Source organism: Netta rufina (genome assembly GCF_964035555.1).
Source record: "Netta rufina genome assembly, chromosome: 9".
Lineage (NCBI taxonomy): Eukaryota > Metazoa > Chordata > Aves > Anseriformes > Anatidae > Netta > Netta rufina.
The window spans coordinates 21180285-21198130 of record NC_140132.1 but is presented as its reverse complement, the minus strand read 5'-3'; the positions used below and the strand labels follow the sequence as shown (position 1 = coordinate 21198130).

Here is a 17846-nt window from a genome sequence, read left to right as displayed (position 1 = left end):
AATGTTTTTAGCACATTTAGATGTTCTGTGAATTTGAAATGAAGCATTTTATTATTATTATTATTATTTCCCAGCAGAAGTGTAAGAAATTGTTTTAGGAAATATTTTTTCTACTACTGGCTTCCACTGTGGCAATATTTGCATTTGTCCAGAACCTTAGACCTTAGCAGGACCAGGCTGTACTGGTAAATTCACAGAGATAGTTCATATCTGAAAACATGTATTTGCGATAACGCTCAAAATAACTTTTTCAGGCTCCCTGAATTCCTAGGTTATTTTTCCAGTTTGCTTGTTTTTACGGTAGGAGCATTTCCAATGCATCTACAGATTATCACTGCTGAAAGAGCAACACACTGAGCTTTGGGAACTTCTTTACTTTTTCTCTGGGCTGGCTTAATTGAAGTAAAGGATACTTATGAAATTGCACGCGCTGTATTACAGGCACAGACAAATGAAAGACCTTTGTATGATATAAAAGAACATTTTAAAATAGAGCCCATTACTCAGGGCCCTGTTTTTCAGAGGTACTGATTCCCATTGACTGCACTGAGACTTGTGTGGGTTCAACAGCTGTAAGACGCAGCCCACTTTTGCATCTTTGAAGTTGGATTTGCAGATGGGGAGCCAAATGCTAAGTAGCCATGTTTGGAAATACTGTTTGGGTGTTTTTTTTTTTTTTTTTTCCCCTTCCCATCCTTCCTTCCTTCATTTATTTATTTATTTATTTCCCTCCCCTTGTGCATGAGGCAGGGTTAAAGAAGGCTACTTCTTAGTTACTTTTGATAAATGACACCAGTTTTCTTTGACTACAGCTACAGACTGCAGCAGTGTAGCAAAAGCAGCTTTGCAGTAAATGATTAGGGTGTCCTTAGGTACATATGAAAAATCTCATTTATTCTGTATCCTTCATGTGAATCATATGCAGACTGCAGGAAGAAAAATGAGGCTGGGGATAATCATACTAAGTGTACTGGGAAGCAGGATTTGGCTGAACACCTCTGTGTTGTGATTAACTGAAGTAGCAATGAAGCCATCAGAGGATGTTCAGGCTGTTTAAGGCAGGGAGTTTTGTAGAAGTGAGCAGGAGGGCTGTCATCCTGCTACTGCTTTGGTTATCATACCCCTTTTCTATGGTAGGGTAAGAAGATAATATCCTAGCTGTTGATACTTAAACATCCTTAACAAAGTGGGTTTCCTCTGGATTATTTGGCTGGAGGTGGAGCAGTCTGCTGAGGAGGGTTATTTAAAGACTGGGACAGAGCTGTAGGCAGATAAATTGATTTGCAAATGAACGGAGGATTTGAACATGGTAATGGTGGTAGTTTTATTTTTTTATCAGTTTGCGTATTTAATATCCACTGGCATACGCACAAGCACAAACCACGCTAATTGTTCAAATGGAGTCTGGGGAAAAGAGAAGAAAGCAGAGGCTTAGATATGGTCTCAGTTTGTAATGGATTGGCATGCCTTTCTTTATTAAAAGCAAATACACATTCCTTTCTAATAGAGACGTGGAGCTGTATTACAGATCCTTGGCTAGCTTTGAATTATTTGTTTGCTGTCATATTTATTATGTTTTTTTTAATCACATGAAAAAGAAACTGTTTAAAAATTAAATAGTTTAAAAGAAGGGCAAAAAGAGACAGACGTTCTTTGAAAGCAAATAGTGAAAAGACAATATTTTGCCAGAGATTCAGGAGAAACCTTTGGGTATTTCTCTTAATAAAAGATGGGCAGTATTCAATCTGATCCAGTAAACAACGTAATTTCTGGTTAGTCCCAGATACCCATCCTTGGTAAGTATAATAGGTAATGACAAAAAATAGATCCTGACTGATGAATAAATGCTGTTATAAAAACATATTTCCATTACAGTAGTCCTGTTTCTGAGCTCTGCCTTAGGAAAGACTGGATACATTCAGAGGGGGATGCCTCTGCTTGTTGCAGAAGAGTTTATGTGGAACTGGGAGCGGACATAGGGGATACCAAAGAAAAAGAAGCTGATGTGAAAACTTCATCAAGTATTGCATATTGAAACACATCCTGTAGTTTTAATGACAAATGACATTACATTCCCCAGAATGACTATTGAATTACAGAACTACAAGGAGAAATCATGTTGACTTCTTGGTGACTCAGCTGCATGTTTCCACCTGCCTCTGAAGACCCCACGTTTTCCAACAGACTCTGTTTTCATAATTATGAATCACCAGTTAATGATGTGCCGTGTATTATCCAAGGATAAAAAGTGACTAGTTGGCTACTTAGTACAATGTTGAAGGTTTCCTGCACACCTACTCTAACATGCCACTCTTCAGACAAAAAGAAAAAAAAAGCTGGTGGTGTAAAGGGACACCATCTGTGTGAAACCACAGGACACGGCACTTGCTGTAAATATCCTTTTGGTAATCAGTCCATGTAAAGTCCTGGCCTGCATACCTTGGTGTAAAATGTTTTTTTCCACTGCTATGGGCAAATGAAAGATGAGGCCATTAAAAGAAAAGCAATTGGAGCTCCCTTACCCCCGTTTGTGGAATTCTTCTGTTTAGTTCTTGTAACATTTTCTGCATAATCAGTTTTAGTGCTGCCTTTGGGTAGTCTGTTACTTTCCATTGATGCTTGGTTAGGTCTTCTGCACCATTATAAAGGAGAATCTAATACTTTGAAATTAGTAACACGTGCTTGTAAAAGCATAAAAATGATCAAGGACTGTTAAAAATATTATATTTCAAGTGACTCATATCCCTTTACCAAGCAGAGAACTTAAATGGCAATGTAAAAATATATTGTCTGCAGCTACTCAATCACATCCTGCCCAGAGATTCCCTTAATCCACTTGTTGAACTGGTTCTGGGAATTTAATGAGGGGAATACAGTTATGGTGTATTTTGTACTTTAATTCCATCTCCTCTGAAGCTTTCTGCTTCAATACCTGAACTTCAAATCATTCTTTGACTCTCCCCTTCCCAACACTATCAACCAGTTTCAAAAAAAATGTAGTATCTATATAATACCAGTAGTTTTATATAGATACATGGCGTTAGAAATATTTATGAGGAGGGATTGACTATTTCTTTCAGAGAAACCCTACTGTATAAATACAGTGAATGTTTTGGCATCTTCGGACCTGTGTAAAACAGGCGTCATGGGGTGGAGCTTTTCTTTCTTCAGACCAGTAACTCAAGCCCTGAAACAGTCACCATGCAGCCCCGCTGCTGGGTTAGGAAGCACTTCTGTCACTGGAGTCATGGTCAACATGACCAGGACGTGACCACAGGAGACCTGAGACTAGGTCCCATAACTTAAAGAAGCGTCTTTCTCACAGATGGTAGTAGAAAATGAAACCAGGACAAGGAGTTGAATAATGGGAGCTACACATGAAGTCAGATGGAAAGAGTAAATCTTTGCAGACATTTAATGGTGTTATATTCTAAGCTTTTGGGAAATTTTATTTGAAATTTTTTTACAACAGTAAATATAGTCTGTGCTATATCCTATTTCTATTTCGTGTGAGAGAAAAATTCCCCGTCTATAGCACAACACTTTACTGCTACCATTACTGCAGACTTTATAGATCAGAGATGTGTCAGCATGTTAGCTTTAGCTGTAATGCTTTTTTTGTGTGAAACCTTATGGGCCTTGCAGCCACTTTCTCATACTGACACTCATAAAACGTTCAAGTTCTCATATTTATTATTTAATTTGCTTCCTATATAGAGCAACAGAGCACTTCAATACATGAATGTGAAGCCAAAAATGACAGGCAGGCATGAATGGGACTAATGAGTTTTAATAATGCACATATTAGAAACTGCTAAAGGAAGTTTAATTAAGAAAAACAAGTTAAGCATGAAATTCATTTTGGAACAAATGCAAGTAAAGTCACAGATGTACAGAATGCTACATCACAGGAAATGCATTCTCAAGTTGATGGATCCCTACAATGCCAATATTGCAGTCTAAATGTAGTGTGCACTCTACAGTTCTGTAAGCATGGTAACACCATTCAAGAGCACTTTCAAACTTGAGTTAGAGATGACGGGTTTGCGATTAACAAATTATATTTATACCTCTGTGGTTTTTATAATGAGCTGGAATTTGATCTCGATTACACTGATGGAATTGAGACCAGGATCTGATCGAGTAAGATAAACATTTGCTCTTTTTTTTTTTTCTGCCACAAGGAAGTTTTTTTATTTTTATTTCTTTTAATTCATCATATCGAAGAGCTAGCTATTGATTCAACTCTACAAGGGCTTTGTATGCTTTGGAAGTGTTATATGGCATCCAAATAGAAGAACAATTCATAGACAAATCTGAACTCATTCAAGCATCTTTGTTTTCACAGTTATCTGTTCAGAAATGGTATTAACTGTACTTTAGCTTTTTTTTTTTTTTTTTTAAATCATGAATTCCTAATGCCTCGGTATAGCAAAATAAAAAGTGGCATCTTTCTTCTGAGTTTAGTATGAAAGCTTGCCTTAGGTGATGATGAACTTGCATTAAAGATAGCATTATTTTTGGTATTATAATTGTTTTAAAAGTAGTTAACAAAATCCAACTTATGTTTCTCATATGATTAACCTTGGTGAACCAAGGGTTGGCCATAAATATAGGTCCCATAGTGAACTTTGTTACTCATCTTGGAACTTAATTTTTCACCTGCAAGAGACAGAAAAAACACACCTGGTTTCAGGGACTTTTGTGTGAGTTCTGGTATGCTCTGTTGGAATGATCAGATGGGAAGTGTGTGAATGTTTTATAAAGTGGTAATCAAAGAAAGCTAAATTAACTTGGCTTTATACAGTGTGCAGATTTCAGTATTGAAAATCTTAGATGGGAAACATCCGGAATATTTTTTTTCTCTAGTGTGACCTATGACTAGCATGAGTTCAGTTCAGTTTCTAGAGTAGGTCAAAAAATCTTCATGTCCTGAAGCACACTACTGTCATCAACACAATAGGCATCTGATCATTTAGCTGAATAGCTGTAGTGCTCAAAAGTGAGTATAAATGTGGTCCATTTAAGAGTTAACCATAAGCTGCTAAAAAGAATAAAGGTTCACTTCAGTGCCCATTATATTCCAAGCCAGTGCATCTGTCATTTTTAATTTAAATCTGTATTACTTAGCTGTCTAAAACTTTACACGTAAGTGACAGAGTTACCCATTCTTTCTGTTATGGGTAAAATCACCATTTCGTTACCTACTTACTGTGCAAAATGTCAGACAGTTACAGTCCACATTAAAAAATTGTGGCCAGCTTCTGGTAATATAAACAATTACTTCAGCTAAGAAGTAGAACTATTTTAAGAAAATGATTTATTGATATGAGTAAATGGAAGATAATAAGACTTAAGTGACCCTCTTCTTCTCATAGGTTTAATTTGTCTGATTCAAAAACAGCTTAATAGAAAATTATGATCAGAAGCCTTCCTATTTTGGCAAACTAAGTTGCAGAAATTATTTAAAGAGATCTTTTGATCATGAAAATACTAATTAATAATGAGTTAGCATTAGTGAATATTCCTGCTAATGGGGAAGAACAAAAATATAGTGAAGCTGAAAAATACATGACAATTTAAATGGGTCTTATATCATCAACTCAGTTTAATTCAACTTTTCATTAATTTGTGCTTCACTGTGTTGAATAATGTATTTATATATATACACTTATATTTTTTACTAATTTGGTTGGAAGGTTTTGTGTACAAAATGTAACGTTAAATAGAAGCAAATGTGAGAATCACATTGAGGAATCAGAGCCTCTGATCTGTGAGTGATATATTTGCACAGCTTGAGGCGTTTGGAAATCCTTACTACTGGGTTGTTTGTGGACCTGTGTAGCATAACACTTGTAATCTCATACTAATGTGGGGTGGGCCTGTGACCCCATCAGAATAATGTCTTATTTGTACCTTTGTTGGCAATCTCAGCAAAGGCCGTGCATTTCAATAGGTTTGGATTTGTGGCTGCTTTCTGAAGCTAACCAGATCTGTGTCTTTCCAAGGTCTGTGCAATTCAGGGTTGCAGTCTCCTCTATTATTACTGCATACACCTGCTTTTTAAAACACAAATAGTTCATCTTCTGAACTAAACACATATAAATCTCTTCACCAAGCATTAATGGAAGTACCTATGAGCACGGTCTGTTTCTAAATCTTTACTGATACAAGAAAAAAATATACCATGTTTGATACAAGTCTTCCCTTTGCTAACTTGAAATAGGAGAGAAGAGAGAGGAAACTCCATGATGCATCTCTTGAGGATTTGGCTGATTGTGTTGACAATTGGTCTGTCACACCGATGTGGTGTTCACACTGGGTTGGAGTTGTCCCTTTAATGGCTCTGTTTCGATGGCCATGTTGCTGTGTGGGATCATAGCCTATTTTAGAACACAGATTTCCTTTTAGAGATGTGAAACATCTTTGGGCTCTTAGTCCTAAGTAAAGACTGTTGTAAGGAAAAACGGATGCAAATGTAGCTGGTTCTGCAAAAATGTATTTGTGTTTCGAGATGAAGCGGCATTGTGTGGTGTTCAAAACTCTTACAATCACTTTCTGTGAATATTTGTGCAATTGGGACTTACTGGAAAAATGGAAGTGGAAAGTAATTTTTAAGCATGAATATCAAATCATGGAGTACATCTTCAGCTAAAAGAAAACAGCCGGTGCTGTAAAGATATCATAATAATGTCTGGCATATGGCCAGAAGCCTTGGGTCCCACCGAAGGTTTTATTAATCCGTTGGAGCTATTGGCAGGTGGTGCAGTTCAAGATATCCCTTAAGATTTGAAGCTCTGTGCATGAGTAACAAAGAGGAGCTTGGCTGCTGCAGTTAGCAGCAGATGCGACCTGTTGTGGGATGCCCTGTGTCATTGGAAATGCAAAGGTGCTCTGAAGTTATCTTGGACTGTTCGCTCCCCGGCATACTAAATGCTGCTCTAAAGTATTTCAGCATCTGAGCTATAAAGTAATTCAAATTCAGAAGGGAAGATAATAAAATAATGGATGACAGAAAAAAACTTCTGTATAGCATAGACTGTTCCAAAGACCGTGAAAGACTTTATCAAATACCTTTTACAGTAGAATTCATTTGTGTTACCACAGGGAACAATTGTGATCCTCACATCTAGACAATAATAAAATCTGAAAATGCTTCTCCTCCTCCTCAGATCCAGTTTTCTGATGCCGAAGCTTTATACCTTGGCCCAAATTGATCATCATTACTCTTTAGTTTATTCTACTGCCCATCTCACTGATCATTCCTCCTCCTGTTTATTGCTTCTGCCTCCACCAATTCCTGATCAGCCATTTGAAGTCCAGATACCAGGGGAAAGTCCTATATACATGTAGATCATCTGCTGGAGGACTAAGGAAAATTTTGTCCAACCATTGTTGCCCATCGATGCTGGACAACTAAGACATGCTCCAGTCTGGCATCCCTGCTTTGCCTTTCCACCTAGTGCTGGATGTAAAATTTTGGCATGAAAGTCTCAAAAGATTTGAGTAATCTCAGGCTCCTGATCTGCGTGAGTTTGTGTTTATAATGTAGCTTCAGGGCAGCCAGCAACAAGCTCGAATGTCTGACCTCTCTGAGTCTCAGCAATAAACTGTTACTTAATCATTGAGAAAGAAAAGCTTGCGGGGAAAAACACAAGCCTAGAATTCAAGTTACAAACACAATGCAGATCTGTTGATTCCAGCTCTGCAAGTGCTTAACATGATACTGCCCTGTATAGCCTATACATCTATTTGCTGAAGCTAGCTACTGCCCATGAGTTAATTAATCGGGATAGCCAAACATTTTAATCTTACCAGTTTAGTCTCATTTCTGTCTTATAGCAAACTTGCTTCATGTAAGGCAAAACAGAATTTTCAATCGCAGCAGAGATGTTCACCTGCAACAGCGAAACAGACTATAGACAAGCTCAAAACTATAGTCCAGCTCTATAATTTGCTTTGAATTTACATAAGTAATAATTTTACTTTGGAATAAGTTAAAGGAAGAAGTGTTGCCCCAGTCTTGCAGTCTGAAATATGTCTCTGTTCTGATTAACTCCAGGTATTTCCAACATTGTTGTTAAAACTTACCACTTTAGGTACCAAAAGTGTCTTACAAAGTTCTACTTGATTTGAAAACAGATCTAAGACTTTGAGGGTGATAGTGCTAGATGAATTTGTAGCATTTTGGTCATTTTCCACATTCAGCCATGGAAAACTCAGCAGCCTGAAATGAAGGATAATACTGGGTGCAGCTAAGTTGAATTCAGTTTCTCCTCAGCCCTTCCCCAGAGCATGCCATTTAGCAGTAGAGCTGCGGAGATTCAGTTCCTACTATTTGCAAATGGAGAGAGCTCAGAGTTTTAGAAAGAGCAGAGAGACAGAAATAAAAAATACATAGTTTTTAAGACATAACAGAAAAGATCTAAATGTATGGAGGTTTGGAACATGACTGAGGAATAGGCTTCCATCTACCCACGACCTACTATTCCATGACTGCACATCAGCTCAGAACAGCAAAGTTGTACTAGCTGCCTTCTGCTCCAGCACATGTCTACGTCCCCTGTCTTTACTATTTCTTAAGTGATATCCTACTACCTGCAAAATTTGAAATCCAACAAAACAACAATCTTCTGAGAGGTAATTGTCTTGATGCCAGTCTCTGTGCAAGTTTATTGAACGAAATGTAAACACGTACATTAACTTTGGGGAATTATTTTCTGCAGCTAAATTGGTGTGCTTCCAGCAAACACTGAAAATTTGAAGCTGGAGAGTGAAGGATATAAGCCTGTTTGTTAATGCGGTTTCACAGTGAAGGTGTTAGAATTAGCAGAGAAAGAAAGGGAGAGAGAAAATTGTGGAAAAGCTTCATCTATCTCCTTATTGCCTCCTGAGATAGATTGTTCAGAGCTAAAGGAACACTAGACATGAACCAAATCTCCTGCTGTCCTATATAGCTTTTACAATCTCCTTTTTAATAACCCAAACTGCAGGGTAGTCTGACTATTAGACAAGCCGTTCCTTTGAATTCTCTCTACAATGTGTATAGACATGATAAAAAAACAATTCTCATTAAAGCTGCCAATGCTATTCAAAAGCAGGTGGTTTAAAATGTTTCCTATGCAAAGCAAAACACATTTCTTGTGTTTTACACACTGCTTAATAGGGAGCGTAAAATTACACTGCTATGTTGTGTATCACACTGCATTTTAAATAATAGAATATTGTAAATCGTGTTAGAAATATGTTTAACATGAATATGGAAGATATAATGATATGCACTGAGCAATTTTCAGAAGTGCTGGAACACTGCCTTGTGTGACAACCTCTGAGCTAACATAGTTGAAAATAGAATCTGGAATTTGAGATTATGCAGTCCCTGATCCTAACTGATTATTTTTCTAGGGTACTGTTCAGTCGGCATGCGGGTGGGTATATGGATTTCCACTGTCCTATGGGAATGTTTATTGTTTATATTGTAAATTAAGGATGGTAGGAATTGAGTGCATTGATTGTGTGTTTTCATTTGTGAGTAGTTTAAAAACAATACAGGATTGGCCCAAAGTAAAACTTTAGATGTACAGCCCCATCACTCAAGTGCCTGTTGATATCCTTTTACATTTTTTTTTTTTTTTTTTTTTTAATGCTGAAGTCCAGGCATACTTATGTGCAAATTCAGAGTTTGCCATTCACTTCAGTGGGAGCAGACTGTGGACCTTTGTTGCTGTTGTGAATCTTTCACTCTGCCAAAAATTCAGGTGTTTTTCATTAGCTGTCAGCAAACTGTGGGGAAACAAATACCATAGAAAGTATGGTAATTTATGTTATTCGTATAAAAATATGGCGGTTGCCTTAATGTTTGAATCAGAAGTTGGAATTTAAATAAGCAAACAAATGTTTGAATGTATTCTAATCTGCTTTTGATTAAATAAAATGCTTAGAGTCTTCAGTATGCCTGTCTATCTTAATTTCACTCTTTTGCTTTGAGAAATAATTCCATCCTTTTTGATAACCAAACTTGTGCAAACAAGGTGAAAATTGATTATAAAATGATTCACTTAAATAAAATATTAACGCAAACACTTATTTAATGGGGCCTGGCAGTAAAGTGCTTGTTCCTGAAAAGGTGAAGTTTAAAAATGCATTTTCTGTCAGACCTGTTTCTTCTGAAAAATCTCTAAATTCAGCAGGTGACATTGTAGATAATCCAGTAATCAGTGCTTCACCCGCCATCTCATGGTACCATAAACTAGTGCAATTTTACTTACATGACTCTAGCAACTATTAATGTATGCACATAACTTGTGAAACACCTAGTTATCACTCTGCCCATATTACCTCTTTCATACTAATGATTTATTTTCATTTTCTCCAGGATATAGACCTGCGGCTAACTGGATTTGATTTATAAGAGGGGATTCTACAGTAAATGGCCGCTCTCTTCATATTGCTGCTATGGAAAACAGAATTGTCAATAGGATGTAGTCTGATAAATAGTGCTGAGTGAAGATGCAGCTTCAATAAGTGTGAAATCAATGGAAGATACTTACCGCATGAAAAGCCTTTTGAGATTTTTCTGACAGGCTCCTATTTAGGAAACTTGATCTGTTTCCTTTGGTTGCCCTCTTTTTACACCAGTGGATACAAATAAGATTGCTTCATTGTAGTCACACAACTAATGTGGGACCATGGCCTTTCCAAGATCCATGTGGCTGAACTGTGTATGGAGAGCGATGATAGTCCGCCTGTTACACATGGGATTGAATGCCACTTTTGCTTTCTCTATACTTGGATTTTTGCTTCACGCTGCAGCTGTGTCCTCCCAAAAATTGGATGATACCAACCCAGTGGTGACCACCAACTTTGGCAAGATAAGAGGGATTAAGAAGGAACTAAATAATGAAATTTTGGGGCCTGTTATTCAGTTTCTTGGGGTTCCGTATGCTGCCCCTCCAACAGGGGAGCGCCGCTTCCAACCTCCTGAGCCTCCGTCTCCCTGGGCAGATATCAAAAATACCACTCAGTTTGCTCCAGTGTGTCCCCAGAACATTATAGAAGGCAGGTTGCCTGAAGTCATGCTTCCCGTGTGGTTTACTAATAACTTGGATGTAGTTTCCACCTATGTACAAGATCAGAATGAAGACTGCCTCTATTTAAATATCTATGTCCCAACCGAGGATGGTGAGTTAATAGCAGACGAAACAGGGAGATCTTTTTATTTTCCTGTTCTACGTTCTAACAATATTAATTCATGTGTACTGTTAGCATGCATGGCTTTCTTTGTTTGCATGCCAGCATATTACATGTATGCATGCTGCTTTTCTTTGTATGCATCTGTCCTTTTAATTTATTATTATTTTTAAAATTTTTCTGTCTACACTCGTGTTTTTTTTTCTCCCACAGCACGTGTATTTTTAGGTCAAAGTTGGTACCTAATTCTCATTGCCACCCACTGACTTCTGGGAAGATGCATCAACATCTTATCCATTGCATGTGCAGGCACAAGAGGTTGAGATTCTTCCGCACCTAATAAAGCAGGTCATATTTAAGTTAGATAGTGGTGTTGCATGCTCCTACTGTCTGTGACGGAGCTCCATGTTATTTTCTAGTCTTCTATTCATTTTTCAGTCAAAAGAATATCCAAGGAATGTGCCAGAAAACCCGGCAAGAAAATTTGTAGAAAAGGAGGTATGTATAAAGTGGACAAAAAAAAATGGGGGAAAAATCGAAACCTTGCAAAGGAAGAACATATAATACAGCTGAAAGAGGCTGATTTGCTGATGCTATGAAGTGAACAGTTAGGGACTATCTTGTCCTAACAAAGCCAGAAAAGTATTTAAAGAGAGGACCGTGTAAAGCAGATGAGAAGATAACATTTGTAAAGTCTGAACTCAGTTGCACTGATCATCTCTTTCACTGTCTTGAGCTGGCCCTATTGGCAGCTTCTCTGTCTTGGCCTCATGGTTTAGAGGAGTGTCTGTCCCTCATACGTTGACACCTGATGTTGTATATGCATGCACAGGAGGTGGCTTTCATGCCTGGGGGCCACTGAAGTTGCTGGCCCAACTCCACAGCTCTATAACCCAGTGGTGTTGCAAAATGGCTATTAGGTATCGTAGCAAAGCAGAGCTGAAAATCCGCATTGACTTCCTACCTGATGCACAGTGTTTTCTTGGACCAGCGTTAACTTTCCTGGGACGTTTTTGTGAAACACTTCTTTTTGTTTACACATTTCGAAAAGTGAGTGCTGATTTCCTGTATTTTGTGATTACGGCTCTCTTTGTAAAAGTGAAAGTCTTAATAGGGATGTAGAGAAATGTTGAAATATTGTGACATGATACTTCGGAAACTAGGCCGCTCTGGAAGCTTTGGAAACTTGGCTTCTATCATTTTAGTACTAGCATGGGAGGATTTGCAGATTTCTTTGTGGATATTTGCAAATTCCCAAAGCAATTGATACATGACATAGAAGGTATATTTTGGTATTGATTTGCAGCAGGTATTTGGTAACTACTTTAAAGTACTAATTTTGTACTACTGTTCACATTTGTTTTGTAACAAGTTATTTTTCCTTATTATTATCTCTAAAATAATGTGCTGTGTAATAGTTGGACTCCATTTGAATTTAGAGTACTTAGGGTAAACAGAACAGTGGAAATACACAATTATCTATTATCTGTAATCCATATTTTTAATATAAGTTGCTGTTTGTTGCTGCCACTCCAGAAAAACGCATTTTAGGAAACTGTCATAGCGGGAAATTGTTCCAACTCTATTAACTCAGATTAGTTTTTAAAGCCATATCTAGGCATCTAAATGAAGGTCCCTTATTTTCCAAGGCTTTTGCTCTTGCAGTTCCTACTGACTGTTAATTGCAGCTAGTTGTTAATTATTAATTGTTAATTGGAGTCGCTCAGTGTATGCTTTTTTAGATGTCTAAATCCACTTTCAGTAACTTAAGGCAATTCAATTTGTTTTCAAATCATTGGGCTTTGAGTCAACTTCTGATGTTTCTATTGGGGATTTTTTCCTCAGTATTGTAAAATACAGTTGTTTAAGCTGGATTCCCAAAGTTGGAATCAAAGATAATCAGGGTACAGTGAGCAACGTCACTTCTTCACACATCATTCAAGTTAGAATAACTGCTGTCATTTATATGCATTCAATTAATGTGCAATGCTGCAGCAGTTATTACGCAGTTCATCAAGCGTGTGTAATTAGCTGAGCAACTTTCACTTCCTATCACCCAGACGCTGATTCACAAAGTCATAAATAAAGATGCAGATCTCCATCATTGTTCTCAGAAAGCATATTTTCCTATGAGAGGATATTTAAAAAAATCAGGAAAAAAAAAAAAAAAAAAAAAAAAAGCAAAAATAAAGGGAAGGAGAGCCCAGTAGATGAGAAAGTCATGTTTATTGTCCTGTGAGCCTGAAGGAGAATAAAGAGAGAGTTATTTGAAATTCAGTAGGTACCCTGCCAGTTTAATTCATTGCACATAACAGCACAATAAAGAGCAGCAGAAGCCTACCTTTTCTCGTTGACAAGTGCAGAGAACTCCTGAATACCTTTAGCATGGGCAGTTGGCAGAGCCATAGTCATCCTTGTTCTCGGAGTAGCTCACCCTCTGCTCACCCATACGCAGCCTCAGGTTACCTTTGGCCTGGATTGCCTTCAAACCTAGTAGTAAAATGAATCATGTTGTAGAACAAAGTTGCAACAGAGTAAGGGCATTGTACTAGCAACAAACGCTAGCTTGGAAATGGCCCACAATGGTTTTGTGTGAGAAGGAAGGAATTTATTTTGGAGTCATTTCATTACACATAGGGAAGAAGGTTACTGAAAAGAGAAAACAGGAAAGTGAGAGGCAGATTTTGATACCATCTGCTTAATTAATACAGGATATATAAATTAGAAGTGACCACACCAACAGTACACTATCTTATATACTGTTCAGAGCTTTCTGATTATGTGAAATAGATTTTATTAGATAAACAAATTAGTAGCTATATTCAATTGTCAGCTGAGGGACATGAGGAAATTAAAAATTTTGAAGAACAGGAAGTAATCTGATGAAGATGGATGTAGAAATGAAAGCAATTTTATCTGCAAGTCATGTTGTAATGGGAATTATAACCATTACCATGTGTTGGTGGGATTTTGATATGCACGCTGCAGAAACTACAAAATGATAGGATGGGAGCTGGGTGAAGAGGAAGGAGGCAATATAGCACGATTTCTGCTCAGTGTCATTGCTTATTTTTCAGTATATTACATTTTCAGTTTACTGATTCAATAAGTAAGGAAAGATCATCTGTTTTCATATCTTTTGCTTATCATGTAGAATCATGTATGTGAAGGTCAGCAGTTGCTAATTCTGTTATGGGTATGCATACAAGCAGAATACCTCTATTTGCTAGGGCTGGCTTTAGAAAATCTTTACAAATGCATCTAATTAATTTTGTGTTATTTTCTTAGAGGCTAGATTCCACAGTTGTAAGTTCTAATGGAATTGAGATTATATCCTAGATAACAGCATTTTACTGCCTGATATTAATTACATTGTTGATCATGTGGTACTTCCCAAATCTCTTTGATGATGCAAACTTTTGCATCATTTCTAGGAAACAGATGAATAGCTTTACGCTCTGTTTAGTGTTTCTAATCTCTATTTTACTTTTATAGTCAAAGCATGAATATTTTACTTGTGATCTAGAATGACAGGGTAACTTATTATCTCTTAGAAGGATTGTACATTCTGCTTTAGCTGCAAGCTTCTGTTTTTTCAATGACATATATCCCGTATATCCATCTGTTTGCATTGCAAGAGTTTGGACTGCGAATTTCCTACTTTAAACTCTAACAACAATTATAAAAAGGAATTTTGAAAATTGTCACTGGTATGACCACTAAAAGGAACCCCAGATATGTATTCTGCACTTGGGATGATGGTGTGCCTTTTGCTAGGAACCTGTACAAAAGCATTCGTATTGCCTGAAGATTTCTGAATATGAAGATGTGAAAGAGTGGTTTTCATAGAAAATATGATATATGCTGGATATCATGGAATTAGTTTGGGAGATGTTAGTATTTGTCGGAGAATTGGGAGTGGAATAAGGAAAGAAATCACTTGATCCTTACTTTTATGTTTAGGAATTACCAGTGGCTAGGAGACTGCCCAACATCAGTGACTTCTTCGCATGTGGATTCTGTTTCTTATTCTAGTCAGTGCAGTGAATAAATTTTAAATGCAAAGAATCATGATCTGAACTATCTCATTTGAGAGTGTAGTATGAGACAGCTCTATTAATATTTATGCCTCCTAATGGGCTACTTGATTTTCAGAGAGCAAAGCTCCTACCACCATACTTTCTGGGTTATGGCTGTGATTACTATGGATGCATAGGAACGTATATACATACATACAAATACACTTTCAGAAATGAAACAAAAATCACAGCGCTATCATCTCATCCTGCACTGAACATTCATTGTTTTCCATAGAGAATATCTTACATCAATTGTGATTCATAAATGGCACAGATAACTTCAAGGCTTTTAAGCTTAGCAACATGAAACATTTTTCATAAATCTAGGAAGATATGAAAAGAGTCCAATTTAGCCTGTTACCCTTTGCTTCTGTCTGATGTTTGTTCCAGGTCTGTATTTAACTACCTCAGAGCTGTTTGACTTACAATCCAGTTTTGGAAGAAGAAGTTAATGCAACCTGTACAGTTGCTACAGCCATTATTAAATAAACTTCTTTCCATACTCCTTTTTCAGCTCTGAAATCAGTGGGTAAAGTACAAGCTTAGACCTGGTGAAATGTGCATTTATACTGGAACAATTTAGTGATTGATTATCAGATTTTTTTTTTTTTTTTCTAAATATCTCATGTAGAAAATGATATAAAAATGATGGAATTGTAGATGCCATACTGTTGAAAAATGATTGAGATATTTTTTCTCCACGGTCATATAAATGAAAAGAAGGAAATCTAAGGTGTGTGCTTCCATCACTGCAGGCTCAGCTTTGTCAAATTACATTGCACTGCCAGTGGGCTAAGAACATACATTTGCAGACCATTTCCAGGGCTTGTGGTGACTTGAAAGTGAGTGTCAAAGCCCATAGAGATACTTCAGTGTATATTTGGTGTATAGCAACCAAAAGATGTATATTTTGCATTAGGCAGCTTCAAAAATTCATAATGAATGATTTGCCTGTAATATATTTGTGTCATAGTTGCCTGTACACATTTGAAGTCTTGCCCCCATTCATCCTTGCTGGCTCCTCCAACTCATTCTGCCCTCGTGAGGCCGGTACCCATCCCTGCAGGCACAGATGTAGCCTGTAATTCCAAACGCTGGTGCTATCTGCTAAAACACCAAGATTGCTCCATTTTTTCTGTTCCTTTTTGAAGCACTGTGTTCCTGTTTTTCATTCCTCAGATACCACAGCAGTATTTCCTATTATACTAGTAATACATTGAAGAAGATAATGAAGCAAACATTGTCTTGTACAGACCTTTTCATCCTTTCACAATCTAAAGCTGTTAGTGTCAGTTAGCAGCATTTTTCAAAGATGTGCAGTAGGTTTATGTCATATTTGAAATAACATAAAATGCTTAAACTCCGATGTACTTTCCACAGTCCTCTTTCTGGGTGAGCCAATGCTTGACAATAGAAGATTTTGCAGACTGCATTTTTAGACTCCAGTCATCTTAAATGCCATCAACACTGGTCAAAGTCCTCCTGAAATGTCTAGTTGTTCAGGCTCTGAGCTCTTGCTGACCACAAAGTCATCGTGCTGTCATTGCTTTGCTCATACACCTTGACAGTGCTTATAGCTCTAACAGGTCTTAAATTCTGATCTAATTCCGTTCCTTGTCCATTATTTTACTGCTTGCTTTTCATTTTCTACATCCTCCCACACAAAGGCTCTAAAATAGTGATGTTTCCCTGCTAATACTAAGTCAGATAAAACTGCTTTGTGCTTCTTCCCATTGCCTTCCTTGGGTTGGGCCAGTTTTACCCAGGAAATAACTCTGATGTGGTTATCCTTTCAATCTGCTATTTTCTAATTTAGCATATAAAGCCAGATTGGACAAAGTTTTAGAAGAAATAGCTACAGGAGTATGTTTGTGCATTTTCAGAGGGAATTTTTGAGTTACTCACATAACTTTTGGATAGCTGCAATTTTCTGCTTGCTTTTTTGTCATTGTTTTTTTTTTTTTTTTTTTTTTTTTTCTTCCCGTACTGTATTGTTATTCCTTTTTCTGCTTTGTGTTCATGCCCTTCATTTTTTTCCTTATAATACACATGGATACAAACATTTTTAATATTCCTTGCATATTTTTTGAAGCTTGAAACATGATGTCAAGCCATTCTTAAAGATCATCTCAATTATAATGTTAATAATCCTCTTATAACCTGAATATTGCTCCAGTATAATTCCATTTTTTTTTAACCAAATTCTTTTCACTTGTGATTCTTTAACCCTCTTCCTTTTTACTTACTTTATGTTGTCAAGTATACGTCTCCTCTACTTTGATACGTATAGTATGATTAATTATATTCTACATTCAGAACCCCACTGCTTTAATGAGCTTAACATAAATGAGATTTGTTTGGGGGGTATCAATCCGTTTCCTTCTGTTTTAATATTAATATCTCATATATTACTTTCTTATGCTTCTAATAACGAAGTTTTATCCTAAAAAGCAGCAGCCCCAAACAATATAAGCCTAAGAGAAGTAGGACAAAGCTGACATTAAGCTATGTTTGTACCTATCTTCTAATACCTCATATTTTTCTGGCCATAATCAGCCACCCTGAGGCTGCTATAAG

At 37.0% G+C, this 17846-nt stretch overlaps 1 protein-coding gene across 5 annotated transcripts in view; it reads left to right on the top strand.

Annotated features, from left to right (window-relative positions):
• Positions 1 to 10685: 10685 nt before the first annotated feature.
• Positions 10686 to 17846, top strand: part of NLGN1 (neuroligin 1) — a gene marked incomplete at both ends in the record, with an annotated part of 290872 nt that continues 283711 nt past the window's right edge. For 2 of the 5 annotated variants that reach the window (XM_084292425.1, XM_084292424.1), the window contains one exon: positions 10689 to 11181. In XM_084292425.1, coding sequence (XP_084148551.1) covers positions 10689 to 11181 — 493 coding nt within the window. Of the gene's footprint in view, positions 11182 to 11628; positions 11689 to 17846 lie in introns of all 5 variants that reach the window. The other 3 variants (XM_084292423.1, XM_084292426.1, XM_084292427.1) reach the window with 3 other exon arrangements.